Raw genomic sequence first — 27,958 nt, 5'->3', positions numbered from 1 at the left:
GAGAAGCTACAAGTCTGTTTTCTGCAGTTTATTTAGCTGAGTGGTTAAGATAGAGAATATGAAGAATGAAGGCTTGAACAGTAGTCTCATGCTGTAAACATCTGAGTGGTAGCTGCTGGCTTTTCTTTCAGAACAAAATGCATGGTACATACAATCACTTTACTTTTTATCCCAAATATGCATCATCAAATGGTCAAAAAACTCTAATTCTAAGCTGCTGTTTGTTGGTTTTGATTTCTTTTACAGTGTCTATTAGTAGCTTCCAGTGTTAAAAGTTTATTCTGGTAGGGTAGCTTGTCATTCCACTTCCATCAATAGTCTCTAACAGGAGCAAGTTCTGGTACAAGATTAACAGTTATGTTTTTATACAATCTACTGACAAGTATTTTAGGAATATATATTAAATTGTTCAACCCATCAATATACTGACGCTCTCTGGAATACCTCAGAAGTTTATATCTGCAGAAGGAGTTGGAAGAAGAAAACATGAGAAAGATTTGCAAGACGCAATTCATTTGATATTAGACATAATACTGTAACAGTCATTAAATTCTGAAACTACCTCTCAGCCCTTTGAAATTACCAATTTACCTACCTAAGATTTAAAAGCAAATCACTTTTTTTTTAATAAACTTAGATTTTATGTTCACATATACAAGTTAACATTAAGACTAAATAACAAAAAAGGTATTTAATATGTATATTCATATGGTCCCAAACTAATTTAATTTTTAAAGAACATGCAACTCCTTTGTGTTCTTTTGCTATAAAACTTAATATGGAGCTCAAAGAACCTTCACTATTCATCATTATACATCTAAATGTCTGAATTGTTTTTCATTTCATTCTTGAGACTGCTGCATTTGCAAACATCTAAATTTGAGGCGACTAAAACACCGGTTCCCCTTCCCCAGACTACTGATATATACATTTTAGTTTCATATCACACATTTACTCATGCCTACTGTACGTGTCTACTTTCTCTTTATTCGTAATTTTTAAATAAAGATGTTTCCAGAAAAAGAGGCACCCATTGATAACAGAACTGAGCAGTATTTCTAATTATCTGAAAACACACACCATAAGCCCTTTATTTTGCATTTCAAATTCTAATTTTTATGTGTAGCTCATCTGCTGCATTCTGGTTGCTATTCCAATCTAGAGCAGCCAGAACCTACTGGCCAGTTAAAGCGTTTTGCACCTTTGTAGCAAAAGAAAGGAATCCCGAAAGAAAAAGATCATGTTGCTATAAACAGGAAATGAGAAGACCTGTATCTCGGAAAAGAATGAAATATGATGAAATGTGATGAAAGAAACCAATCCTTGAGGAGTTTTAAAGTCTGTTTTCACACAGGAGTCATTTCCCCCAGCTGTATTGCTTCCTTTTGCAGAAGGGGAGACCTCATGGCAGCCTACCAATATCTGAAGGGAGCCTACAGGAGAGTGGGAGAGGGACCCGTTGTCGGGAAATGTAGTGACAGAACAAGGGGTAACGGTTTTAAATTGGAAGAGGGGAGATTTAGATTAGATATTAGGAAGAAATTCTTTACTGTGAGGGTGGTGAGACACTGGAACAGGTTACCCAGGGAACTTGTGGATGCCCCATCCCTGGAAGTGTTCAAGGCCAGGCTAGATGGGCCTTTGAGCAACCTGCTCTAGTGGGAGGTGTCCCTGCCCATGGCAGGGGGGTTGGAACTAGATGATCTTTAAGGTCCCTTCCAACTCTAACCATTCTATGATTCTATGAATATCCAAATTAACCAGCTAATGGAGCCCTGCCAGCACTAATGCCTGAACTATTAAGAAACAATAACATTCTGCATCAAAGATTATGATGATAATATCTTCTGACACACAAACTCAGTCTCTCTCACAGTTAAGAAATATATGAACACCAAACATAATGTGTTTAAGAAAATACGAAGTTTAGCACTAAAGAGGTAGTAACACTAATAAACACTGGCTGCTTATTTGTACGTGTAGAAGATCTGCATGTGTGTAAGAAAAAAATTTACATCTTTAGCTTTAGTATTCAAACAGTTCTGTTTTTCTTACCGTCCTAAAAACTGGACTTCACCTCTGTGATGATGAGGAATGGATTTGTACTTCCCTAAATCTCCCTCTGGTCTTGTTACATTGTATCCAGCATAGTGAACTCTGCAAAATATAAACATTTTTATGAAGAGTATTAAAAAGATGTTTTCACAAGCTACAGCAAAAGTGAAAAGTACTCATCAAAATCTTTTAAAGCCAAGCATTTGTATTCACTGACATTCTCCCCCATAAAAAATCCAAAACACTCCTAACCCGACAACTAAAAAAGTTGGCAAAAACAATAAAGTGTGAAATAATAATAATTTCATATTTAGTATTTCCTGATTTGTTCTTAAAGCACAACAGCATAAAAATATGACAATAGTAAGGAAAAAAGAATAAAAACATACAAACTCTTCCTTTAAAATTTATATATAAACTCAGGCAGACACTTTGTTTCAACAGCTCAACTGGAGCATGTTACAGTTTTATACTGTGAGCAGTTAGTAATACAGTGAGCACTGCTGTCCACTGTCCAATTTGTGATTATCAATATAGTCACAAATCAACCTCCCTCTCAAACACTGCTCCTAAGATATGAAAGACATTTAAACTCATGCTTAATCTCTACATGTCTGTGGGATGGTATTTCATAATGCTAGCAGCAAGAGAGACATAAATTGAAGTCAAAAAGCAACGCACAGAAGACTAGAAAGAATGAGACTACATATGCTTAAAACTTATCTGTTATCATATCCATTATTCGTTACAAGACCTGTCTCTTGAAAGCCTGCTAACTGTCCCCAGGCCAATAAAAAAGAACATAGTTATCCCTTGAAGTGGTATGTTCTGATATTTCTAAAGTGAACTCTTTAGAAATGTTAGAATTAGTTCATTTAAAACAAATTAAAAGAAAAAAAACCAAAACAAGTAACAACTGAAAAAAAAAAAAAAACACCTAATTGCTGTCAGGGGGTGGATACCACAGAAAAATGAGAAAGACACAAGCACTGAACATTCACCTGTTCCAAAGATCATCATCTTCTCCGCCCCATCCCCAAAAGGCATTTGGAAACCCATTGATTTTCTTGAATTGTTCCACTGTCAGGCCACTTACACCACCGAAGAACTCATTGTATGGAAGACTGAAAACAAAAGACAAATCCTGTATTATTAGCTGAACTTAGATAGGTAGCCCTCTCTTTGAACAAATACCTTTCAAAAAAAACCAAGAGCCACCCCAAACTAAGGACATGAACAGCTGCTGGACATGTTCATTAAGGGAAACTGGTTCACAGATCACTGGCACTAAGTAACACGTACAGAAGTTGAATCAAATGTTTGCAGTAGTGTCTGATTTGCGTAAAAAGTACTCTTAGACTGTACCTCAAATTAGTATCACCACATGAAACAGAAGTCTAATACATTTCAGAGGACTGATTTAGACCCAAAGCTGAAGTGCAAAGTGAGGCACTCAAACTATTGTATTCTGATACTATTCAACTGGAAAAAAACTCTAATCAACTGAAAAAATTACAATTCAGTAATTTTAATTCATAACTATATTCTACTGAACTGTTAAAACTTGAGAGGAACAGTTCAACAGCACGTATACAACCACAGTGAAATACATACTTATTTAAAAAACAATCTTCCAATTTTTAGAAGCTAAACTTTTTAATCAAAACGATCTATAGGCTTTTTAGTCAGTAAGCACACAGTAATTACTAACACATTATTAATAAGCAGCTGGCCAACACAAACAGCCACTATAGCTATTTAACATAACATAGTAAGGCCCAGTCAATGTGATTTCCAGTTATCAAAACACTTTGTCAATCTTAAAAAAAACCACAAATATATTTAAGTATCTATATTTACTTCCATCAATATTGACTTGCATCCTTAACCCAGAAGCTGCTACAGTAAAGCGCGTTCCTCTTTCAGAAACAGCACATAATTTCAAAATAAAAGTAATCGAACGTATCTCTCGGGAGACGCTTCCAAATCTGGAACCTTCAAGGAGTTAGGACTATCTACAAAAAGATTTACCATTGCTTAGGACATAATTGCCACACTGAAGGACAAATAACTCCAGAATGCAAGAGGAAAGAAAAAGAAATACACAGTCATGTAATTTCTGATCTCTGCGGAAACACATGATTCAACCAAATCTTAATAGCTTTTGGGTAGGTTGTTACTGTACAGCGCTTTCAATGTTAACTGAAATAACAGGTGTTCTAAAAGTCCCCCCAAAACCACCGTGCCCCCTGAAAAAAAAACCAACAAAAAACCACAAGCAACCCACCAACCAAAAATAAAAACTATTGGGGTATGACAGTTTATGGAACTGTTGGCTTTTTTTATTCATATGTATATAAGCGTGTGTGGTACACATGCACTTTTTTCTTTTGATCTGTCATTGCTTTTGATCTGTCAGGTTGACCAGGTTGTCAAGTTGATCAGCTTCACCAATAAAATTTCAGGATGGCAAATACATACATGTAGCAAGCAATAAGCTAGATTTATGTGAAATGAGTAGAAGAGTGTCATGAGATAGCAGAGTGTTAAAAAGCAAGTGAAATATCATTAATGTAAAATGGCAGAAGAAAAGGATGTAAAAAACTGCAGGACCCACAACATTCATCAAATTTCAATAGAGACAGAATACAAGATATGAAACGATCTATCAGTAAGAAAATCTTCTGTTTAAAAAGCAGTACAAAGCAGAAATAAATTATACATTTATGAGAAAACTAAGATAGACATTTTTTTCCTGTGGTATTTTGCTGCAAATAATCTTCTTATCTTTGTTAACAGTCACCCCAAAGGCTTATGAGCCCAAAAAGATCTCTAAGATAAGTTTTTCCCCCCCAACACAGGTAGCCATCTTTTCTTTTTTTTTTTTTAAAGATCAACCTTACTGCAACAAGTTCAACAGTGAAAATTATAAATAATATCTTCTAATTAGCAACATATAAATGTAGACACTAAAATTTTCCTTTTAATAACTAGATATTCATTTCTGTAAATAGCACGGTAGGAGGCTGTTTTATTGGTTTCACCTACTGTATATATTGTTCCAAAATTCATACACACTTTAAGAATGTTTCTGGGTCTTTAAGAAACAACATGAATAAAAGTGAATTACTTACATGTACATGTATTTGTCGAGCTTTGCTGCAAAATGGCGTGGCATTTCTCCACATCCATAATAATTTCGGTCATTTTCAGGTAAGTGATCCACATCATGAAATATTATGCAGTCCCAGACATCATCTTTCATAGCCTCTTTGAAGCCAACATTAAAGAGCATTGCACGATTAAAAGGTTGTGTACCTGTCTTCAAACAGAAAACAAAGGAGATATTGTAAGAATCAAAAAGAAAGAGATGAAATTTCAATACTGTGAGAAATACATCCTCTGCCACACTGAAAAAAAAAAAAAAAAAGTATTAACAAGGATGCCTGTTATTCCTCCAACTGAGTAAAGCAACAGCTCTGGTTTGCACCAATTACATCAACTGTATTTTGTGATTTTTAAAAGTCTAGATGTTCTCCCCTCTTGAACACAAAACTTAGCAGCACTAGCAATTTATAGCCCTAGTAATTCTGAAGTAGCAAAATATGAGTGGTTTGCATTATTACAGCATGACATTGTGAGTTAAAGAAATGCTGACACAAACTGAGAAACGTTATGTTTTGTTTCTCATTAAAATGGTCAACTACTGAAAAACTTCCGGTGCTGTGAAAATGCCTACAACTTGGTTACATATTTATAATTAAACTTATATTAGAGCTTAATTCCATTTTCTTAGAAACTTTGTCAGATTCAATATTTTTTATTTCCAGTAAATTTAAATCTCCTCATATCCGTTTTGAACAAACAAGACAACATGAGATATTTTGATAGAGCAAATGCATCCTACATGCCTTTTCTTAAGTGATAATTTAGAGGAACTTTTGTTTTCTGCAAACTTTTCACTTTGTCACCTGAAAGTATTGCATTACATCAACCATGAAAAATAAGTCCTGCGATTTGTTTAGGGATCTAGCTATCTACTACAGCCAACAATGGCGCAAATTCCTTAAGCTACCCATCTGAACTACTTTATTCCTTGACTGTGACTTGCAGAAACTCTCTTTTTTTTTTTAAGTGTTCTTCTCCTCCATATCCACTGCTCTTTTTCCAAAGTGACCCCCGGCCAAGGTACTAGTTGGTAATTTTATATCATTAATGCCTCCATTATATTTCACAGATATTAAGAGGACAGCACACACTTTAATACTATTGTCTTCAACTGGATTTCAGTAAGCATGTGCTGTAGAATTGCCTTCTGTAAATGATCATTTCCAATTATTACACATAAAACCTTTTTTTTTTATTTTTCCTTGAAAATTTAGAAAGACAATAGATTCAAGGAGGCTATACTATCACCTCTAAAATATCAGCCCATATTTGAAGGAAAGCAACATGTATCTGACTACTGCTTAAACTGGGGAATAGAGCTGAACTTTGTTCATTCCAAGAATTAGAACAACAGAGTAACAATTTTTAAATTCTGGATTCATTCAAATATTGATAAGAATATCAAATCCCCTTTAGTAAAGAATCTTGAAGGGTGATTTTTCAAGTAAATGCTGTTACCTGTTCAACAACATAGAAGGCAAATTCCAGCCGCTGCTTCTGCAACATAGGTATCAGATGACGGAAAAAAATTGGAAGATGCTCATGGCGATTCCGAAAAGGAATAAGGATGGCCACCTTCAAAAAATTATATATATTAAGCTATTATGTTAGCATTTTTACATTTTAATGTTTCAATACAGATCAAGTCTCCCATGGCTTCTATAGACTTTTCAACTTTTACATTTAAATTGGCTCAGTGTTTTACACTCTTGGTCCCACTACGAAAGTGTATTGCAATTTTGCTCTAAAAATTAAAGAAAGAAAAAAAAAAATCTGAGTAAAATGTAAATAAGGTTTTCCTTTTATGTTCAATTGCTTCTAATTATACTTTAAGCAGCACACACATAGGACAAGTTTGCAGACATATGATAAAATGTTGTTACAACAGTTAATGAACTTTGAGAAGCTCTTGACAATCCATTTCAAGTTTTTCTTCAAACTTTAGTCTCTTCTTGAGCACAGATATCATAATGCATACACTATAACATACCACATGTTATATAAAATATATAGCAGTAAAAGACTGAGTGCTTGCAATGGTAAATATTATACACCAACAGGAAAAAAAAAAAAAGCAGAAAAGCAGCATCTCACCTTCCATCGCGGCTTACAGTCTTTTGGTTTCCAGTGTCCTCCTGGTTTAATATCTAAATCTTTTGAAAACAGTTGCTCAATTTCATCAAAACTAATTTCACTCATATTGACATCAATAAGGCCTCCTAAATAGAGGAAGAAAATTTTATTTATTAATTTCAATTATGACAACAGATCTAACAATACAAGGCATATCATAGACAAACACCATCAGAAATTTGTATTTACCCTACCTGCAGATAAAAAAGAAATAATTTATACTAGTCTCTTAATATTCAGTTTTTGCAGAAGGAATTTCAGTAATTCCAAATATAAACATTCCTTCAACAAATCCTATAATAAAATACTCATTTCAGAGGATACAGAACAAGTAAAGTAATTTGAATACTGTGTTTATTCCAGAAAATTAGTCATTGTTCATTTCAAGTACCACTGTTAACAATCCCAAATCACCTCTACTACTGAACTGATACTCAAATTCTGGGTGTCTTCCTACCTGCACTTCCACAAAAAAAGAAAACACATCCTTACTACACTCAATAAAATTCCTCAATTTACATTCTAGATAATTACACACATTCCATGTACAGCCTTCATCCAATAATTCACCACTGTCTGCATCAAAGCAATTTATAGCAAGCAGCTAGATTTAAGAATTACCACTGATAAAACTAATCAGCCTAATGGGAAAAGTATTCATAAACGGCTACTGATTGGAGAGGAATTCAGCAAAATATGGAATAAAGACCACAATATGGTAGCAAAAAATAATCAGGTTAATACTTATTATGAGAAAACATTTACACTTAGTTGATAGCTAAAAACTTGCCTGTCATAAGCTTATGCACTTGTATAAATTTCAAAACTGGAAATAATGATTTACAGTAAATACTCTACCCTCAAAACCAGAAGTAGCAGTCAAGAAAATCTGGGGACAAGAATAGTATAACACTAACTATAAGCTCAAGTTGTTCTTCAGCAGCTACTCTACTAGATCATCAAATAAAAATTTTGCAATAACTACCTGATAGATACCATAAAATATTCCACTTTTTAACTCTTTCAGTGAGGGTTGGAATTTTAAAGTCAATGAAAAAAAGTCACTAGCATTTTCTCCCCTGTGCCCATACCCAAAAGATCCTATTTGCGTCCAAAACATTATTTCATGTTGTAATACTGAATTGACTAGCTATCTGAATCTTTTGGAAAGACTGAAGTTTTTGGAGCATACTAGGAATTACCATTGTTTTCAGAAGAAGGCAGAAGATACTGCAAGAGCTCTTTTAGTTTTGGATATGATTAAATGTAGAACTACTTGTAAAAGTAGAAAGCAATTTCAAAAAAAAAGGAAAATGATAGTGAAAAAAAAAGGATCAGGAACAGCCCCATAAGGACAAGATCTTTTAAGGGCAAATTTAAACAAACTTACATCTATTTATTTATTTTAGAAGAAAAAGGAAACCTGGCAGTTGCTGGAAAAGGACTGTATAAATATATATGAGAATAAGCTAATACTACAGAGCTTTTTAAATAAATAAATAAATAAATAAATAAATAGATGAGAGAAGCTTAGATGATCATTGTAGTCTTATATGAAACTTTTCAATAACCAATAACCTGAAAATGAAAACTTTTAAAAAGTAGAAACAAGGGCAATCAACAAAGGACCAGCATATAGAGTACAAACATCTAGAAATTAAATTTAAAAAAAAATTAAAAATCACTAAATCAATTTCAAGTACCAAGAGACAGAGAAGCAACAAGACCCTTTCTGTTTATTCATAGACTGTAATAGGAAAATAAAGATAAGTAAAGGTCAATTACTACACCAGAAAAGGAAGCAAACAACACATGATGCAAAGGACTTGGGTGCCTTAGTCTTCTGAGAAAAGTTTAGATGCGATCAGATGCTTACACAGTTTAAATAATAAAAACATAAATTAAAAAAAAAAAAAAAGGAGGAATGGTAAAACAGTATTTATGTAAGGCAAGTGCTTCTAACTTGATGGGACATGATGAAATTCTCTCCAGGCTGTTTAAAAAGTAGCTATAGTAAACCCTGAAATATTTGTATTATCAAAAGTACACAGGAGATGTGCGAATGGGAAACAACAGTATTTCCACGTCATTGGTTGGGGACAGGAGAAGACATCTCAGTAAACATCTGGACTTAGTATTCACTACTTCTATTACTGTATAGCATGCTGCAATAAAACATATTTATACAAGCCAAAAAAAAAGAAAGCTGAGGAAGCAGAAAGCATTTTGAAGAACAGAATCAGAAAACAAAATAATTTCAGCAAATCAGATACCTACTGAAATCAGAGTGAAATTCATTTAAAAAAAAAAAACAGTATAGATTGTTACTGAAGGAGAAGTGAAGTATACACACCCAAAACAGGAAATACCTGGCTACGCTGCACTATGCAGAGAGCTATTTTGATGGTTTGTAATGGATTGCCTATTAATATGAGACAACAAACTGTAATGCAATTGCACAAAAATGGCAAATCTCATTCTGGAATACATTAACAGCTGTTATATGAAAGACAGAGAAGGTAATTACTAGATTATTTTGTAAACCACAGCTGGTTATGGTGCTTCAAAAGGAAATCAAATTAGAGAAAGTCTATGGTACAAAAATCAAGAATGAAGAGAGCTCTAAAAACTACGTAGTCTAGGAAGGCTGAAAGTACTGGTTTATCTAAAAAAGAAAAGACTGACAAAACCATAAATCTTTTCCAAAACAGAATAATTTGGTACATAGATGGAACAAACTTTTTTCCAAGCATCAAGAAGGGCAAGGAAAAACACAACTAACTTGCAGGAGGAAGGAGCGGGGGGAAGGAAAAGAAAAAATAAAGTAAACGCAGGTTGAATATCAGGAAAAGCTTAAGTTTTCAGTTGATGGAATACTAGAATCTACTACTTCTGGAGACAGTAGAACTTCCTCCACTGGTGACTTTTTTTTTTTTTAAATACAAAATACATTTTTCTAATACTTATTTAAAATGGTTTAGGTATATTCAACCCCAGTGTATCTAGATCTTCTAACTAAAAGATCTGGATATTTCTTATCGCTCATTAAGTACCAGTTCTTGTCCACGAATTGACTTGGGTAGACTGCTAAAAAAATTCTTAACATGAGGGCTTTGTTTGATATAACTGAAAAAACTGATCTGCTTTCCATTTACCTCTCAAGTCAGTATTAAAATTATGCTGATTAAATACCCTTTTTTACTGCTTTCTGTCTTCTTTCTGTCTTGAAGTAGAGGTGTCTCGCTTATGAATTAGCACAGCAGTGCTCAGCCAGTGGGGTTATAATCTGAAAGACTGAGTCACACATAAAAGGCACTAGTTGGTCCTATTTCAAGAACGTTTGTACTTGGGACAAAACATAATTTTACCACACTCCTTCCACAATACAAATTTGTCAAGTTGATGTAAAGAAGAGTAGTTGACTTCTATAATAACCTCAGACTATTAAGCAGGTCAAGATATACATGATTCAAGAAACTTCCTTCCCTGGCTATCTTAGGACAACCTACAACATTTCACTGCACTAAATCTTCAGAGAAGTTTTATTTAGATTACAATTAAATGCAGAGATGTTTATTTAAAAGGTATACATGAAAACCAACGGGTGAGAGATACATCTCTGCTGAACAGTAACAGTGAACTATTTTCTATTAAAATTATGATTTCTCTATTAAATTCAGCGGGACGGGATAAGTACAAAGAGATTACTAACAAAAAAAGATGGAAAAGCAATAAGGAGATCTATAGCCAAATTCTGGTAGAATTATATATAGCCAATGAGGCTGACAGTAAGAATGGCAAAGTAGAATGCATCTCTACTCTGGCTATTCAAAATACCTGTCAGTGCAAACAAATCTGCACCAATGATTTAAGATAACATGCTGTAAGTAGGCTGACCTACTAAGGTACCTTAGTACCTTCTAACTTGCCTCATCCTCCCACAAGTACAAGTAGAACAGGTAGCAGAAGTCAATACAGTTTTGGACTAAACTAGCAGAATTCAACTGCCAGACCCCTTGAAAGTTACATTAAAAATACTAACTTATGCACATTTTTCAATCAGCATAATAACTGGTCCTGTTTCTCTGGTTATCCAGAGTTGACATTTCTCAAACTTTTCATCTGTTTCCCAAAGTAGCTAAAATATTTACTATTGGAATAATTTAGTTATATTTGTTTATATGTGCAATATTACAGAAAACAACATCCACCCGATTATGAAAGTCAAACATTATTTCTAGAGAGATTGAAATAAGGATATAATCACGCCGTGGCTAATTGCTACTTGGCATATGACAGTTTTCTACATATTTAAGTTCATAAGGAACAGCAACTGATTTATACTTTTGGCTATATATCTGTATCTTTACAATGTAAGAGACAAAGTTTAGAATTTGGAGTCATTGAAAAGAAACACAGCTAACAAGCACTGTTACTGTACTCTTCACTGGATGAACTTCTCTGTTAAGATTAAAAAAGAAGTTATAATGGAATCTAGATTAGCCTAATAAAATCCACTATTTTTCTTTGTAGAAAAAATGATCAGCAATTCAGTTTGGTTGTCAGCAACATTGTTTGGTACAATATGGATCTGAACTGCTATATTAAATACTTAACTACTTGCTCATGCTGAATGACAGCCCACAGCTTAAGTCAGGAGTTAGCCCAAAACACCAGAGGTTAGAATTCTTGAAGGTGTCACAAATGTCTTCAGAAGCTATTTCAAATTTTCTGTCTTACAAATCAGTAGGTGACTTGTTTGATCTTAAATATAGCAAGTAAAATAAATGTGTTAGCATAATAGATACTGCCAGATACTAATGAACAGTCACTTCTAGTAGCACATTTAACACTTATTTACAGAGTTGTTGATTCTTCTTCTCTAGTTGGTACGTCCTGACACCAAATGAGATATTTCAATTTAACTAATTAGTTTTGAGATCTAGACTAATGCTACTATTAATTCTTCACTCAAAAATATTAAGTCTGTCTACAAAATATTTACAAGAAGAGAAGTAATTCCACGGATTACTGACTCAAATTATGATTTCTTCCAAATGCAGAGCACAAAAAACATTTATACTTAACCATCCCTTGCTTCCTACAGCAACTCTGATAACGTAACAATTCCTAACATAAAAAAGCTGAAAACTCAGTAACGGTTTCTAAGAAGAAACTGTTTAAGCCAAGGGACTGTAATTTTATAAAGGTTAAATATAAGAACTATCTCTAATAGCGAACAAGCAGTGGTGAAAGTCAAGGTAAAGCAGTCACCATCAGGAGTGGTTTGCCTCTTTTCTTTTTATGGTCTCCTACCCAACACTCTTGGTCTTTAAGGATTGCTCTCTCTACAAGCCAGAGGAAAGCAAACAATATCCAAAATGTTGCCTGAATCTGAAAAATGGCAAGTTTGCAGGAAAGGGGAATTCACATGAAATTTTACAGCTCTTACCAAGATTTTTTAAGAATAATCCCAAAGCTATACTTTGTCTACAGAGAAAAGATTAAAAAAGTCATGCCAACTGCCATTCAGCCACGTAATTAAATCACAATAAGCACACTGCAATACATCAAAGAACTCTTCCACTTGCAGTTTGTGTAACTGCTTTAATTGTGCAATACCTGCTTATAAGACCTTATACATACACTGGAACACTGCTACTTAGGACAGTTGTGATATTACAGGTTTTATTAAAAAAAAAAAAAAAAACAGCCACGGTGCTAACATAGTCAACTCAGTTGCTTATTTCTCCATGACACCCCTCCACAACTAAACACTTTCAAACAAAATAATTAGACGTTTAGATTCTAGGCCTAAAGACAAATAAAGTTAAGGTTAACTAATCAAGTTCTACTTAATAGCTTGGAATCATAAACATCTGGATTTGAAAGCTTAATTTTAAAATTTCCTGAGGATCACAACTTTTCACTTGTTATTTAAGTACCACTCCCTCATTATGACAGGGCTTTAGCACTTTCTTACCTCCATCAATTCTAACTTCACTACACCAGCTTATTCAGTTTCCTATATATTGAGGTAACTGTGATTAGCTGATGAAGGTTTGAGAATTATTTCCTGAGACTCGTGGATCTTGGTATTAGAAATACCATTTCCAAAATGGAAATTTTTAACTATTCCTCAAAATACACAACTCTGAATGGATACTTTTTATGAAGTTAGAGTCTTCCTCTAGTATACCTTAGTATCTAATTTGTAGAAAGTAAAATTATTTGTAAATAAAATTTGGAACATATTATGTGATTAAAAAAGAGGCTAACAGTTTTAGTAACACAAAAGTTACAGATAAAATTCTGCTAAGCATTATTGTCTATTCATATATTTTATTGACTATTTTCTGCAACATATTTGGACTCTTTACAATTATATTTTATATTAAAATAATTGTATTTTGTTTTAAGTACAATCCAATTTACTAGATAAACAGTAAGGTCAGTTTAAAACTTACTCATGTAAGGCAGCTTCTCTGGACAAGCCTGGTAGGGAGAGTAAGTGAAGTTTTCTGGAAGATACATTGTTGTTTGAGCAAGGCAGTCACTAGAATTGTTTCCTTCAGGATAATCTTAAAAAGAGGAATTGATTCTTGTAAAAACTTACATTATCCACTGAATTTGTAACATATTAACATGCAGGTGAGAGCATTAACTTTGTAAGTAACAAATTCCTAGCAGCATGACTGAAAAAAAAACATTTTACTGCACTAAATGAACGATAATTAAATTAAGATATTTGTTACAGCTATGGCAACTATTTTCTACTAAAGTAAACTGATGAACAGTAACTATTTGGCCTTCACTTCAGTTACAGAGAAGTAGGACGTGGGTCTAGGTTTTCATAACCAAGCTATGTCACCGAGGTTTGGTATGTTTGGGTTTGCAGTTTGGGTTTTTTTCATAAAGATCTCTTAAAAATGAAATTAAATAAGAAATACTCTTACCTGTGCCATTCAGTGTAGTGTTTTTGTTAGTGTACAATCTGATCATGTGTCCTATTGTTTTTACATTTTCTCTCAACATTATACCACGAGCTTGCACCATGAAGAGATACGTGTTTGCTGATAAAACAAAAAGCAATTTTGAATTTGAATTAAAATACGGTACTTCCAAATTGCTCTAACCACCATTTATAATGTATTCAGTATTTGTTACTATGTCTGAATCCATGGCTAGTGAACGTTAATCCTTTGAGATGAAGACCCACAAAGAGTGAAATCTAACAGCAACAAAACACAGGAGTAAAACGGATTCATAACCGCAAGTCTATATAAAAATCCAAAATTACAAAATGTCAATACACACTTTATATGACACTTAAAAAACAACTGACAATAACAAGAAACTATTGAATTTACCAAGGAAAAGGTTCACATGTGTAGCTATATTCCTCATATGCATTTACTTATACATCATCGAAATATAGGGCAAAAAACATCTAGAAAATCTTTTACTGCCATAGAACAGTCCACCTTTTTACTCATTAGTTAACACAGTCAAAATGTACTGCATTCATTCACCTCCAACAGCTGTTTCATTATACAACTACTACAAAACACTGCCAATCTCAAAGTATTAATGTTTGATAACTATATGTGAAATATTTATTATAGGCATCAAGGGCGAGTAAAAAAACATTCGAGTAATTAAGTGACTCACTAATAACAGTAGCATGAAATATTTCTCTGTCTCAGGCTTGCACTCAAAGCCCCAGATCTGATCTCAAGACAATTCTTTGTCCTAATCAGAAGAGCACAAGTTGCAAAAGAAGCTGCATTTATGTCTAATGTAAGCAAACATCTATCCAGGACTCACAGAGCTCAAAAAATAATGTAAAAGGAAGGACACTTCCCTTTGCAGAAGAGTTTTTATTCTGGGTAGCCACAAGGATCAAAGGATCTGTCACTTTACCTATGTTAAGCACCCATTCGTCTGGCAGATATTTAGCTCTCTGTAACTAGTTTCCACCCTAAACAAAAAACGCTCCGAGACTTTGGAGGAAAGAACTAAACATCACAGAAAAACAGCAGATTAATCTTAATCTGTCCTAGAGAGATTAAAGGAAGTTAGAAAATTATCCCAGGAACTCTACTTCATCAGATGACCCAGCACCAGGGGCATGACACAAATAATTCCAGATCAGTTATCTTCTTACAGCCCAACACAAAGAGACTACAGAGAACTGTTTATACAGGACAGGGGCATTTCCCGAGGAAAATACAGTGACTAATTCTACCACATTAACAAACAATACTACAGAAACCCACAGAGATATAAATATCCACATAATCTTTTAAGCAATGTTATTTGCAAACCTTACAATAATGTTTTTGCTTTTAAAAGAATGAATGGGGGCGTCCTCCCAGCTTTCAAAGAACTTATTAAAGCAAGAACTATTACTACTTAGAAAACAGGCTATGAACATGTCAGGTGCTACGCATGGCACATCTCAAACTCTTGCCAATATGACTAGCTGTTTTGGTTGACAAGAGTTTACATGTGTGTAAATTACTCAGCCACTAGAATACTGAAGTCATCTCTACACCCCCCAGCCACTAAACAGAAACAAAGCAAACCAGAAAAAATATAACATTGGCCTGCTGCAGAGGTAGGAAATCCAACAATAATGATTCTTATTGTGATCCAACAACTGTATCCAAGACGACAGATAACATTCAGATTCCCTTACAGAAAGGCTGCACAAAAATTTCTCAAAATTTTAACCCAATTCACTGTGAAGTACCACTTTGGGGTTCCCATTATTTTCTTACATTCCAAGTTTTCCATTCAAATCCTGGTTTTTAGGGTGTCTGTATTAAACATTTCAGGGAATCTGTAGAACTCTTGAGATCATTTATGAAGTTACCTACTTAAGAAACTTTCTCCTTTATGAATCAACGTAAAAGTGGTTTGATCTGTTCATCCAAGAGCAATTATTTACCTTCAAACAATTTCAAAATTCAAGGCTTCCCTGAAAGTAAAACTAAGTGGATTTTTGCCTTTCAAATAGGACAAAATTTTCTTAATTAACAAAGAATGGCTTTCTACAAAATTTAATATATTTCAAACTGGTATCCTCCCTTCTCTTTTCCCCACATATTACTGTACAGAAGAGTCCCATGGGATAAGGCCTTTGAAGGAAGAGGGGGGCAAGAAGTCTGGATAATATTCAAAGATCACCTCCTCTAAGCTCAAGAGAGCTCTGTCTCAATGAATATGAAGTCAGGCAAAAATGCCAGGAAGCCTAGATGCATGAACAAGGAGCTCCTAGCCAAAAAACAGAAGCATACGAAGGTGGAAGTACAGACAGGTAATGTGGGAGGAATACAGAAACACTGTATGAGCATTCAGGGATGCTGTTAGGAAAGCTAAAGCCCAAATGGAATTGAATCTGGCCAGGGATGCCAAAGACAAGAAGAAGGGTTTCTATAAGTACATAGGTGACAAAAAGAAAAGCAAGGAAAACGTGGACCCATTGCTCAACAAATGGAGACATGGAAAAGGCTGTAGTACTGAATGCCACCTTTGCCTCAGTCTTTACTAGCAAGAGCCAGCATTCAGGAATCCCATGTCCCAGAGACCAGGGGGAAAGGCTGGAGTAAGGAAGACGTACCCTTGGTGGAAGATGATCAGGTCAAGGAATACTTAAGCAAACCAGACATACGTTAAGTCCATGGGCCCTCATGGGATTCGCCCACATGTGCTGAGGGAGCTGGCAGATGTCATTGCAAGGCCAATCTTGACAATCTTTGATCAATCACAGTGACTGGGAGAAGTGCCTGAGGATTGGAGGAAAGCAAATGTCACTCCTATCTTCAAGAAGGGCAAGAAAGAGGACCCGGGGAACTACAGGCTGGTCAGCCTCAACTTGATCCCTGGAAAGGTGATGGATCAGCTAATCCTGGAAACCATTCTTCAGGTACATGAACGACAAGAAAATTATCAAGAGTAGTCAGCATTGATTCACCTAGAAGACGTCATGCTTGATCAACTTGAAAAACTTCCATGACGAAATGACTGGCCTTGTAGATAAGGAGAAAGCAGCAGACATTGTCTACCAGGACTTCGATAAGGCCTTTCACACTCTCTCCCATAAAATTGTCATAGACAAGCTGTTGATGTACAGGTTGGATGAACAGTGAGATGGATCAAAAACTGACTGACCAACTGGGCCTAAACAGTGAGGATCAGTGGCACAAAGTCTTATTGGAACCCAGTGACTAGGGGGGGTCAATACCACATCCAGTCCTGTTTTAATATCTTCATAGATGATCTGGATGATGCGACAGAGCGTACCCTCAGAACGTTTGCTTATGACACAAAACTGCGATAAGTAGCTGATACGCAGGAGGGCCATGATGTGATCCAGAGGGACCTCAACAGGCTGGAGAAATGGGTTCACAGAAACCTCATGAAGTTCAACAAGGAGGAGTGCAAAGTTCTGCACCTGGGGAAGAATAACCTCATGCACCAATATATGCTGGGGTCGGGCCACCCAGCTGGAAAGCAGCTTGGCAGAAAAAGGCCTTGGAGGTCCTGGCGGACATCGGGTTGAACATGAGCCAGCAATGTGCCCCTGCTGTAAAGAAGTCCAATGGCATCCCAGGCTGCATTAGGAATAGTGTTGCCAGCAGGTCGAGGTGATCCTTCCCAGCACTCCCTCAGCACTGCTGAGTCCTGTGTCCAGTTCTGGGCTCCCCAGTAGCATAGAGACATGGACATGCTGGAGATAGTCCAACAAAGGGTCATGAAGACAAAGGAACTGAAGCATCTCTCCTATGAGGAAAGGCTGAGAGATGGGACTGCTCAGCCTGGAAAAGAGAAGGCTCAGGGGGATCATATGAATGTATATATACATGTACACCCACCCTTTATAATGTATATGAAGGGAGGGTGCGAAGAGCCAGCTCTTTTCAGTGGTGCCCAGTGACAAGACCAGATGCAATGAATGGGGACAAACTGAAACACAGGAGGTTCCCTCTGGATGTCAGGAAACATTTCTTTACTGTGAGAGTAAAGAAGCACTGGCACAGGTTGCCCATGAAGGTTGCAGAGTCTCTATCCTCATAGACACTCTAAAGCCATCTGGACATGGTCCTAGGCAACTGGCTCCAGGTGGCCCTGCTGGAGCCGAGGGGCTGGACCAGATGACCTCCAGAGGTCCTGTCCTATCTCGACTATTCTGTGATTTTTCTGTACTATTGTCTTTCTGCGTTTGTACCAACCATCACTCCTATCACAGCGAAAAGCAATGTACAAACCAGGAAGGCAAAATTTCACATTTAACCAAAGAGAACATCTAAAACCATAACCACCTAGAACTAGTTTTATTTTTGTTCTCCTTATTTCACTGTACATGGTCCACAGGAAGTAAGAAACAGCACTTCTGATTCAAGAAACATATATAATCCAGACTATCACTCAGTTTACAAGGTAAGCAAATGGGAAGTGCAGTGCAGGATATAAAACAACACACCCATATAGGACATCTTGGAATAATTACTGTACTATATGTTCTACCTAAAGCTACTGCGGTGTGAGCATGAGCTCATACCTAATTCAGATGAAGTTTTCACTAGCAATTGATCCAGATCTATATCAGCAATCATGGACACACGTCAGTCATCAAAAGTCCTGGTTTCAGGGCATTATTTAAAACTCATTCTGATAAAACACATTGGGCCATTAAAGGGATCATCCTGCATTTCAGAGATGTTAAAAATATCAGATGGATCTTTTTTTGCCTCTGTTTTTTACAGCTCACTAGTTTATTAATAGTTATATGTTTTAGACTGAAAACAAGACCACTGGGGGGTAGATGCATTACTTCTTAAAATATAAAAAGATCTGTAAAAATGGCTCAATGTTTTACCTCGAGTAGCTTCCTGTTATTTAAATATTCACCCAAGGACTATTTACACCTTTTTTAAAGAAAAAAGTCCCATTCACAGATCATTTGCCATCAAGGTCCTTCCAGTAGTACACCAAAAATTAAAACACTTCTTCATAACACTGCATCAGTTTATCAGCCCTTTGCTTCAAAGAAAAAGCACAAAACTCAGTTTTATATGGAAAATTAGTAATTTATCATGCTGTACTACACATACACCAAAGCAAAGCCTAAACAACGTGCCATGCACTTAGAAGCAATCAACATACTAAAGTATACAAGAGAACAACCAAATTTAAAACCAGATCAATGACTAACATTCTGAAGAACAGTAGTTAGAACTGTGATTAATTTAACAAGATAGTCATAAAACCATTAGTGAGATTACAAACTGTGATTTCTTAAATGCCAAAGAAGAAAAGATTAACACAAATTTCATTTAAAAAATGAAGCTGTTAACATACAACAAAAAAAAAAACCACCCTGAACAAAACACACACAAGAAAAAAGCCTTACATTATGAACACTTTCAAAGCAATTAGCAAAAAACTTAACACTCCCATACTTAAAAAGTAAGATCATCATTAGAGCAGGTCTAGCAACATTATACGCCAAACTCCTGTGGAAAAAAGAAAAAAAAAGAAAAAAAATACTGAAAAGCTCAGATAGGAAATTTCTCAGAGAATCCAGGGACACTGTAAAATTCAAATGGAATAAACACAGCTTCGCAGAAAATAGGTCTTGCTAAATGATCATTGCCCCTAAAGTTACACATCTGCTAGTCAACAGCTGTTTTCTCAGGATTTCTGAAAAGCATATTCAACGCTTTGCATAAAAATTGACATGGATTCAAATGGGTTAACAGAAAGTTCTCCACTAATAGTTGTAAGTGGGGAATCATCTCATTGGGACATTTCTAGAACAAGTCCCACATGGATCTCTTCTTATCTCAAGGTTATATGGTATTATTCTCAGCAATATGAGAGTTATAAATATACTATTGGCAGAGTTCATGCATGGCAAATTAACACAAAAGTGTTAAAGATTAAATTCTACAAACTAATCTAAATATACGGTAAGTAGAGCTCAGCTGAAGATTGCTTCTAAAACACCACAGTCACGATTTTAAGAGCTAGAAATATTTTCCACATTCTACAAGATAAATATTTTCCACGACTTTAGTCAGTAAAACAGAATCTTTAAACAATTTTGAGTGAAGGACAATACCCAAAGTAATGTAAGACTACTGCAAACTGGTTCCTAGTCACAAACTGAAATCTACAGAGAACATAGATAAATGCTATAGTAAGTGTTCAGCTTCCACAGGATTTTATTTATTGTTAATCAGAAGTTGTTTCTAAAACATACGCAATAACCAGGAAAAAAAGCAAAAAACTGTATGCCTTGCACATTTTTTTTACTTGATTTGTTGTTGAATATTTAATACGAATTTTGCAGTATTTGCAATTTAACAATAAATCTGAACTTATTTCATTAATATGGTGAGAGTGCATTTGAGTCTGCGTATGTAGAGCTCCCTGTATGGAAAACAGATTAGAAAGATACGGATCACCTCAACCTACTGAAAACACCAACAACTACAGATGTTTCTGGAGGTTAACCGGGATCATTCATGTGGTGCAGATGGATGAATCCATATCAGCTAGAACAGAGAGTCTTCAAAATTGTTTTTAGTGATGGTGTTTTTCAATACTCCAGATAACGTGTACTCACTGCCCCAAAGATGAGACCTCTAACTGCAAGTCTGAAAGACTGAAAGCTCTGAAACCCATCTCTGCACTGTATTCACACAAATCTAGCACTGGATCCCACAAAATGCACAACCATTGCACGCTGCTCCCCGTAACATCACTGCATCATTTGAATAGCCAAAACAGACTAAGAGCTGTAGAAAAACAAGCAGAGATAGTCACTTGATAGTCACTAGAAATAGTAATAAAAAGCCAGTAGATAAGCTATCCTTCACCACAGACAGATGCGGAAATGGTTAAAGATTGGGCCATGTCAGTGAAGCACCATAGCTCAAATAAATGTTTCCAGGGCATAGTTTCTCCTCCTCAGTGGATGAGAACACCACATTCAAAGAATTGGCTGGTTTAAGTGAAAACCAATTCACCTGAAGTCTCAGGTGAATTGTCTTTGTCCTTGTGAACTTAGCTGTGCACCGTAAGTGCCTGTATTTTTAACCTTTTCTGTTTAAGAGCAAGACCACAAAATAAGTACTCCATGAAATCTTACGCAGGCAAGTTCCCTGACTAAGTATACCTAAGGGCTGTAACAAAAATATCAGATAAAGATGCAAAATGACTGATTCAGAAAGAAATATGCATGTTTAGTCAAAGCTTATCTGTTGGTAAAAGTGAAAGACAGTCATGAGTGACTGAACTGCAATAATTTATTCAGCATCAGGTGCTAGGAATGACTGTGCTGGACCAACATCATGGAAAAATCTTTTCACTCCCAGAGTAAGGCAGAAAACTTACCCATGAAACTGCCTGAGTTCACAATGAGCTCAAGCCATTAGACAGAATACCAAAGAACTTAAAGGGAAGACACTATTCATCAGAAAGTTGACTAAAATGTTTCTGTTAAAGGGTTTGGTTATAGTTTGTGGAACTGAAGTGAAAAGCTGCACTGCAAATACAAAAAAAAAAAAAAAGACCACTGCCTCCAAATTAAGCCTTTAATAACAGGTGTACCTTAATAAAGGAATATAGCTGAAAATAGCTCCCAAACAACAACCAGGTCTGTAGTACAAATGCTTCCCTGCAGAAATTATGAAACAAAGGGACAGACAAGTTGCATTCAAGAAACTTTTAAGAAACCCATGAGAACAATTCGCTAGAAAGGAGTAGAAGGCAGCAATAGCAGCAAAACACATGAACATCTACTATATCCTGCAAAACCCATCAGTCTTTTATCAGGTGATATTTCCACACAGCATCAAAGGAGGAGAGCAACAAAGGATTTGTTTTGTTTTAAACAGACTAGCTGTATTATTCCTGTTTCAATGCAGCCCTTCAGCTGCATTAAAGACACAGGTTCTACTACAAACCCTCAAACAAGATATCATCGTCCGTGTATCATTGTGGCAAACGGCATCAACAGTATGCTGCCCTGTATTAGCTACAGCATAACCAGCATATCGGCAGAAGGAACTATTCTCTATTCAGCAATTTGTGAAACCATATTTGGGGCACTGTGTCCAGTTTGGAGATCCCAGTAGGAGACAGACATTAACATACCAGAGCAAGCCCAGAGGAAAGCTTCCAAGATGGAGCATAAGATGTATGAGTAAAAACTGAAAGAAACGGGTTTGTTCAGTCTTAAGTAGAAACGGCTAAAGAGGAGGATTTTTTTGCTGTCTTCAACTATGTAGTAGAATTGTATGGAGAAGATGAAACTGAACACTTGGAGAAAAGACACAAGGCAATTAATACAAGGTGCAAGATGGAAAATTATGATTACATATTACAATTTTCTCACAGTTGTCAAACATGGTAACAGGTTTCCCAGAGAGACTGCAAAACCTCCATTCCTGGAGTTATTCAAAACTCAACTGGACGTGGCCCTGAGCAATCTGATCTAGTAGGATCTGCTTTCAGCAGGAGGTTGGATCAGATGACTTCCAGAGGGCCCTGCCAATCTAAATTATTCTATGATCAAACAGCAAGTCTTTAGAAATACCACAGCTGCCACAGATGCCAGGAACAAAGAATATTAATACAAAGGTTGTGCCCACATCTATGGGCTCAGGACCTGGAAGCACTGGCAATCATTTATCTTGTTGATAGCATTTTCAGTTCTTTCTTCCACTTCTGCACAAGTTCAAAAAGGAGTGGTATCACCCTTTCCTATCAGGAAAATTATTTCCTAATAATAGAATAGGAAATAGATTGATACCAAAGTGTGAGCTAAAACTAATGGAGATGTTTTCAAGTTCCACCTAGCCTGCATAGCTGCCCTCTGGTTAGGATTGACAGAGTACTTCTCTGTCTGTAAAGTTTTATTAAAAGAAGTAGGAGACAAGAACAGAGAAAACTTTTTTCCTCCTCAATCTCATTCCACTGTTCAGGATTTTTAGTTACCGATGTCAGACTGCATCTTCCCTGATCATTGCACAGTTCCATAACCAGCTCTTATGAGAACTACAAAGGTCATAATGTCCAAGCTGGCCAAGTTAGACTGCAACTGACTACAATATTGAGACCTCTAAGGTACTCTTTACCACTGATGTGGTAAAGGTTCTCTGTTGGAGTCAGACAGAAAGGAATAACCCAGAAAACAGTAAGAGATCATTTTCTGATATCAGTTATGTTGTCCAATGTGATTTCATTATGATGCTGACAGAAAATGGGAAAAGCAAAGAAAAAACATTCTCTGGCAATACTCAGATTGGTTTGGCAGTAAAATAAGAACAGCAAATGCTCTCTCTTGGTCACCACTGCCTTGCTACTTTGTCTTATTCTCCTCATCTCTGGATCCTTTCCATGATGTAAACTTGAACCTAAATATGTGTTCTGAATAGCTGTCATCACCAGACATTGACTATTCAAGTTCCTTTTATTAATACTGTTATCTACAACACTGAAAAAAAACCACATTGGTGCCAAAGATCCTGCTCTTGGCTAACTTCCTCAGTCTCTAACTGCAGTATACGTGGATATTTGTAACTTCCGGTGAAGTTTCAGAATCACAGGCCATCTTCACTGACTAATTCAAAAACAGCAACTTCAGCTTGTATCTTGTCATTTCATATACCAAAGAAGGAGCATCAGATGAAGTTCTGCCAGAAAAGCAGTCTTTCTGGAGAAGTAGCACCTGTTATCTGCTTCCATCAAATACTTAAGACTATCACACAGAAGTATCGTTTAAATGAGATTTTTAAATTTTAAACATTTGAAATGTTTTCTACCATCTTACCTTGCCATTCTATCCCTCTAGGTTTTGCTTCAAAACATCCACTCAATTAAACAGGGAAAATGAAAAGCAGAAAAATTGATTTCTAACTGCTGATCAGAGAAGACAACTATCTGCTTCTGCGTTTGAGCTCCTCTGACTATCAAAAGACCACCAGGATGCTGAGGTAGGGTTACAGCCATCTCTACCTCATCCCATCTTCTGTTCTTACAGAAAAGGGGAAAGGAGGCACATGAACAACCCCAACATAGTGTTATGAATTCTTCCCAACCATATGAACCCTTTATTTTTGTATTATATGGAATATTGTAATGTCTTAGTCTCAAAACACAGAACAGTGTCTGAAAACCTGAAACTTAAATGCTTTTCCTTTCCTCATATTCTGAAATACATGGGATAACAAAAGTTTCTGTTTCCCAAAGAACTAACATTCTGCGAGGCCTCTACAAAAGAAAAAAAAAGTGATATACAAGTAATTACTGTGTAAAAAAAAAAAACATTTAAATGTTAGACAGAAATAATTAAAGACCTTAAAATAAGTAATTAAGATTTCTCCCTCTAAACACATTGTCAATATTCCAAATTGACCCAAACTGCATTTGTCACAAAATCTGCAATTTCACTAAAAAATGCAGTAACTATTTGAAGGACAGGAAGGACAGACGGAATGTGATAATGACCTCTTTGAGAATTCTCCCAGTGCTACAGGCTTACTTGCACAGACATCTGCTCCCTTTGATAAGCCATGAACTGATTGCTAGGAGGGAATTCCACTCTATTAGCCCATAAGAATTCAAATTTTCACTCATCTTAGGAAGCCATTCTACTACATAACACTTATTTTTCCCCTCCCATGTTCCAGGACACTGCTGCTCCATAAAATATTTGGGAGTCCAACTTCTCCCTCTCTTTTCAGTTCCTCTGACCATCAGGAAGAGAAACCAGCCAAGGAGCAGTTCCAGTTCCCTACAATACAGTTAGAACTTTCCTCCTCTCTTCCACTGCACCCTGTAGCTTGTTGAGGAAGAAAGTGTTCTGATAAACCAAAACATTGTTCTGATAAACCAAAACATCTTCACTGAAACATATCCATCCATATACATAAATCCTAAACGTTTATGACTTAACTACAGCATATATTCCATGAAAAGCTGCTAACAGGTAAGGTGGCTGAACTTCCATAAGCAATCTTAAGTCATCCTCCTCTCCACACACACAATCAGCTTTGACTTGGATATACCTAGGTTATCAGACTCAGTGGAAAGGAGCCAGCACACTGAAATATTCTATTCTATTGCAATATGGAAATGGTATGAGCATCAAGCATAGGATTATTAGATGAATCATCTGCCTATAAACTTGGGGAGTGTTATTGGGGTTTTTGAAAGTCTTCCATTCTTACAACTTACATTTTGCCCAAGAGTATGGCCAGGATGCCTGTTGGTTTTAAGATGATATTTGACCTTCTTTCTCTCCATTCTATACAGTAACATTTCCAGGAGCAAACTCCTGGGAAATCAGCATCACATCTGCAAACTGACAGGCTTAGATTACCAGTGTAAAACTTTCCTGTTGCCCTTTTCTTTACCGTTTTCTATGTTCCCTCCCCCAGTAAGACCAGCACAGCAAGGTAGCATTTCAAGCTGGATCCAAGAAGTGTCAGAGATAGAGAGTAACTCCAATATTGTAGGGTTTTGATTTGTTTAAGCTGGATGAGTTCACAACACAACTACATACAGAGTTAGGGCAGCACTCCATTGAACAGTAGCTTGGAAGAGCTGTAATTTTATAAACTCATGTAACTACTGTAACTACTGAAGATTTTTGTATTGTTAAGCCACAGCTTGAAAGGGCTAACTGCAGTATATACATCTGAGATAGCAAGAGAGACCAGTCTGAGTATGATTTTTTTTTTTCCCCTAAGGTTGATCAGGCCTAAATAACCTACCCCAAGAATACCTTTGATACATACTGTCGATTTCATTTCACTCCTGGTACAAACGAAACTGAACAGACTTGTAAACCCCAATAGCTGTGCAGCAAGACTAAGTCAGGAAAGAAAAGCCTCAGCACTAGAGGCTCTGATTCTGAATAAGGTACTACATAAGCCTTGTTTAATAAGAGGATGTACTTCTATGAAGATACCCATTGAAGAATAATCATTTAAATAATGAAGTAAAACTCCAGCTGCATACATTATGTAAGATGTTAATAGTTTCACTTACTTATAAAGATGCAGCAACTGCACTTTGCTTTCTAAATCATACACCAACTGCTTGTAATTAAAGTCTACTCTGATACTCCACTAGCGTCTCATAGAACTAAGATGTCTAAATGGACCCTAGTAGCATCATTCTGTCACTTGCCAGACTAAATTACATCCCTTTCAGTGAGGAAACACTGATAGACAAAACACTCAAAGAACTCCAACCCACAATATATTCCCTGATATTATTTTATATTTATTTCAACTGTAATAATAATTGACAGGCATGTTGATATTGTATGAAGAGCTGTAAGTACGGCAGAAGAAGGAAGAAACCTTGTAAGGGCTTATAAGCTAAATAGAATATTGTGAACAAGAGGAAGCCAAACAGCATGAAGATACCAGTAAACAGGAAACAATTCCTGCAGATTCAGTGGTCCAATCAATTTGGATATTTTGTAGCAATGAATGCAGAGAGGAACTTTAAGCACTGAGGACAAACAGCAAGGTGGTTTATTAGCTAGCACCTGATAAACAAGGGACAAGCGTCAATGTCCTCTGGAAGAAAAGGAAAACATTGCCTAGCCACCAGACACCCACCACAGAGCACCATACAGGATACCGCTTGCCTTAGCTCAGTGGTAAGGCTAAGCAGTTCTGAAAGGATCATCCAGTGTGAAAAAGCTCGATGGTCTCCCAGAACATGATGAAGGCCAAACTAAGGAAAACAGCACATTTTTTCGTTTGACCCAGATTTGCACAGTTATTTTACGCAGCTTTTCTTAAAGAAACTGTCTCCCCTCTGAAGTGGTTCTTTCAGAACTGGAAGTTAACAAACTGTAAAACCCGTGAAGAGAGATCCCAACTGACAGAAGTAAATGACAAATATTCAAATTGGTTCTTAATTTCTGTTCACATGTGCTTTATTATTAATGCAGTTACTAATGATTTAAAAGATGAATGCATTCAAGTGACTCCAGCAGGCAGTTTTGCAGTTCTTTCCTGGCTTCAACCATTAATTTATAACACGATGAAACGGCGAGCTGCTTTTTTTGCCTCACTTTTCTGGCCTCGGAAGCAAAGAACCGCATTCACCTACCTCACGATGGCAGATGAATCTTCTAGAGCATTTGAAGCCGACAGAACAAAGATGCGAGATTAACACACGTTACCCGCCGCCGCGACGGCCCCTTGTCAGCCGCCCCGACCCCTCCCTCTCGGCACCTCAGAGGCCCCTCGCCCGCTGCCGCCCGTGCCCCCCACCCCACCCCACACCCTTCCCCGCCGCGGTGCCCGGCCTGACAGGCCGGGGGAGGCGGGTGCGCACCGCCCAGGCCGCCCGCAGCGCCCGCCGTCCCCCGCCCGGCTGCGGCACCCACCCCCGCCCTCACCTCAGCGTCCTCCCCCCCACCCCCGAGAGGGGCGGCTCCCGACTCACCGATGCCGGGGGCCACATAGATGAAGTAGAGGCAGGAGGAGGAGAAGGAGAAGAAGAAGATGAAGGCGAGCATGGAGCGATTGGAGACCCGCAGCACCTTCCGGAGCAGTGGCAT

General features: G+C 36.6%; 1 protein-coding gene across 1 annotated transcript; it reads right to left on the bottom strand.

Moving 5' to 3' along the window:
- Window positions 1–311: 311 nt before the first annotated feature.
- B4GALT6 (beta-1,4-galactosyltransferase 6) lies at window positions 312–27,958 on the bottom strand. Its single transcript, XM_074146535.1, has 9 exons — window positions 27,844–27,958; window positions 14,313–14,429; window positions 13,824–13,937; window positions 7,318–7,442; window positions 6,682–6,798; window positions 5,190–5,377; window positions 3,057–3,179; window positions 2,056–2,157; window positions 312–459 (listed from the first exon to the last, which is right to left on the bottom strand). The coding sequence occupies exons 1-9, from the start codon at window positions 27,956–27,958 to the stop codon at window positions 312–314; spliced, it is 1,149 nt and encodes a 382-aa protein (XP_074002636.1).

This window comes from Numenius arquata, chromosome 4, assembly GCF_964106895.1.
Source record: "Numenius arquata chromosome 4, bNumArq3.hap1.1, whole genome shotgun sequence".
Classification (NCBI taxonomy): Eukaryota; Metazoa; Chordata; class Aves; order Charadriiformes; family Scolopacidae; genus Numenius; species Numenius arquata.
Note: the sequence above shows the minus strand (reverse complement) of the source record. Positions and strands in the feature narration are given on the sequence as shown.